The 3,262-nt window shown below is 38.8% G+C and overlaps 1 protein-coding gene across 1 annotated transcript; it reads left to right on the top strand.

Moving 5' to 3' along the window:
• Positions 1–411: 411 nt before the first annotated feature.
• Positions 412–1,465, top strand: LOC130087024 (ribonuclease-like 3). Its single transcript, XM_056253225.1, has 2 exons — positions 412–547; positions 1,019–1,465. The coding sequence occupies exon 2, from the start codon at positions 1,022–1,024 to the stop codon at positions 1,463–1,465; it is 444 nt and encodes a 147-aa protein (XP_056109200.1). The 5' UTR covers positions 412–547; positions 1,019–1,021.
• Positions 1,466–3,262: the final 1,797 nt, after the last annotated feature.

The following is a 3,262-nucleotide window of genomic DNA, read 5'->3' as shown; positions in this document are numbered from 1 at the left end:
GGTATCGGTACCGAACAATTTGTTACGATACCCAGCCCTAGTCGTGATATCAAGTGTTAGTATTGTATTATTTCTTAGGCTCCACTTTTGATAATTCTTGTGTAAGACTGCCCTTCTTTTCGTTATGTTATGTTATGTGTACATCATGGACACACCTAGACAAAACGAGAACTATGTCTAGACACACTTATACATTCACACGCAAACGGAAACTCAAGTCACGCACATACATTTGACTGCTCGTTATTATATGTCTTAATATGCTATATATGGTAGGGTTGATCTATAAGTGCTATGATTGGATGGTCTGGACATCATGGATGATTCTGCTTTATCTTGTGTATAAATATGGCCCCTCTCTGCGTCTGCTTGATAATCTCCCGAGATCTGATAAACATCACATTTGTTGAGGAGCCTGTTTCCAACTGATGACTGACAGCTTTGAGATCTGCAGATAATCCTGAAGATTCATCTAACATCAAGATTAAGCCTGACTGCATTACCTTGGCCACAGGCTAACTACCCCAGACTATAGAGTGCAACCTTCGTGAGTATCAGTTCAAACAAGCTCATTTAATATTTTTGTAACATGTAAATATATATATATATATATATATATATATATATTGGAAAAAGGTGGTCTATCAATAATCTGCAAAGCATTGTAATAAGTAGCTATAAAAAGCAACATACTTTGAGAAAATGTTTTTCTGGGGTAAGATTATTATTATTATGGGGTTTGTGATTTACCTTGACTTTAAATGTTAAGAACTTTAGAACTGGCAACTATCAGATAAAATACATTTTTCTTGACTCAATAGAATGGAATGAAATTGACTTTTACACAGATACAGACAAAACAAAGGGGATTGGAATCATCTACGTAGAAACATGTGCACAGCAAAATATGTGCAAGTAAAAACTAAAGAAGGGTATCATAGTATTTTCTTAATCACCAAACTGCTTTATAAGTGAAATGTCAGTAAAGGTGTGTTGATGTGTGTGTGTTGTTCAGCAGGTCATGGAGATTCATCAGTCTGCTGTGATTCTGCTGCTGGTCTTGTGTGTGTCGTTCTTCACTCATGCTCAACCACCACAGATAAAGCCCCGGTATCAAAAATTCCTCAATCAGCATTTGGGTCCTGATATGAATAAGCAGAAGTGTACCAGTGAAATCAAAAAGAGAGACATCACTGCAATTACTGGTGGCTGCAAAGATGTCAATACCTTCATACAAGCAAATAAAAATCAGATTAACACAGTTTGTGGCAAAGGAGGAACTCCACAGGGCGGTAACCTGTTTAAGAGCAACCAGCCTTTTCCTGTGATCACCTGCAAACTACAAAGTGGGGAGAGACCCCCAAAATGTGAATATCGTAAAGGGAAGAAGTCCACTCGTTACATTGTGTTGGGATGTGAGCAAGGCTGGCCTGTACATTATGAAGGCGGCACAATTAATCCATAGAACAACTGAAAAGTGCCTCTCAGAGCTTTACAAAATTTTCACAATCATTTGTTCAATTCTCCTTCTCTGTCTTTCTTTGTTTTTCAAGTGCAAAAAAATCAGTGAATCAATCAAACCAATATAAATATGTGGATTCAGGTACATGCAGTAGTTTTTAACCAGTTATTGTGCTGTAAACATGAAACATGCAGATTCAGCTGAATTTTTAAGCACTCTGTTAACACTTTTTGAGCATTAAAAAACTTTTTAATGGGAGTAGTGAATGAGCAAAAACAGACGAGGGAAGAAAGACACAGATGTTTTCCACCTGTCTGTAATCCTCAATAAAACTTCTCTACCCTTAAACTCGTCTGCTGGATTGACTTGCATCTCAACAACATTTGGGAAAAATATCCATTAACTTAATTTCTTTGTCTTTGCTTTTATTCAAAGTGTAAATGACAAGTTACCAACGACTTAATTTTCAGTTTCTTTTTTTATATCCACACATTAAAATCAATGCATTATAATGAATCATTTATGAACGGAATTGTATTATGGCCAACATTTTTGTATTTGGAGGAGCAAGACAAGCCCCTCCAATAATTAAAAATAGCCAAATTGTTAAAATGGCCAATCAAATCAAAGTAGGTGGGGTTTACTTTTCACAGAAGCAGAGAGTGAATTACAGCGCAAAGGCTTGTTGGACTTCATGCAGCTCTGCGCAGACTGATCTGTGGCTGACTTGAAGCAGTGCATGCCGGTTAGAAATTGTGTCCGACTTGATACAGCGCCGACGCCACGTGACTGACTTGACTAAAAGTACCGCGAGAGCGATTCGAGAGCAGCCGGAGGACTCTATTCTGATGACGACACAGCTTTTTCACGATTAGCCGAATCAACCACATGAATAATAATAATAATAATTCATTGTTTTATTGTTTATTCTCACACCTTCGGTTGCACTACAGCTCAAACATCTGTTTTTTTATAACAGTAAAAATATCTTTACATGTAATCGCAATGTTATATTGTGTCATGTTTATAAAAAAATAAAACTGATAAAAAACACGTAGACCCCACTTCATTGATAGTATAATAGGCTTATGTTGAACTTTATTTTTGTTCAAACAGACGCTGTATGAAGCAGAACATGAAGTATTGAATGAAAATGTCTCTAAAACGTCTGTGTATTCAGAAAATATTGCATTTATTTTACTTCAGCTGTGGCATGGGAGATGCCCTGTAGTGGTGTCTAAGTGTGCTGTGCAATACTTACCTGGTTCCACACGGGAGGAGGCTTTGTTGCGTTCTCGAACTGCGTGCTGCTGCCCACTGGCGATAGAAGAAGTGGATTGGAATGGTGAGGATTCTCCCAGGCCCTCTTCGGACCCAGAGATAGAGAAACTTTCTCCGGGTCGCCTGTCTCAGGGGTGATGTTTCACAAACAGCTTAAACAGTGGCTGAGACAGGCGGTGTCATCCTCCAACACGTCCTCCATCGGCGGACACAGTAGAGCAGGCTGTGCCGGAATTTTTTTGTTGTTGCAGGGGACGACACCCTAGGTGACGAGTAGACTGACGGGTGGCCCCCAAGGGACTCAGATGGCACATCGGGGGAAGCTCCTCAGTCTGCTACTGACTGCTGGGCTCGCAGGGACCTTGATCTACCCTTGTGGATTAAGAATGCTTTGGCATTAAAAAATGCTTTGCCATCAAATGATTTAACAGATTTTGGCACTTTTGGCGTTCAATACTTTTGGCAATATTGAACATAAATATATATATATTTTGGCTCAATGAAATGCAAACAATAATT

The sequence above is a fragment of the Rhinichthys klamathensis genome, unplaced genomic scaffold (assembly GCF_029890125.1).
Source record: "Rhinichthys klamathensis goyatoka isolate OS25496 unplaced genomic scaffold, OSU_Roscu_1.1 h1tg000103l_1, whole genome shotgun sequence".
Lineage (NCBI taxonomy): Eukaryota > Metazoa > Chordata > Actinopteri > Cypriniformes > Leuciscidae > Rhinichthys > Rhinichthys klamathensis.
This window is presented reverse-complemented; position numbering and strand designations above follow the sequence as displayed.

Coding starts and splice junctions, on each gene's coding strand:
- LOC130087024 (XM_056253225.1), top strand. CDS start 1,022: ATGGAGATTCATCAGTCTGCTGTGATTCTGCTGCTGGTCTTGTGTGTG.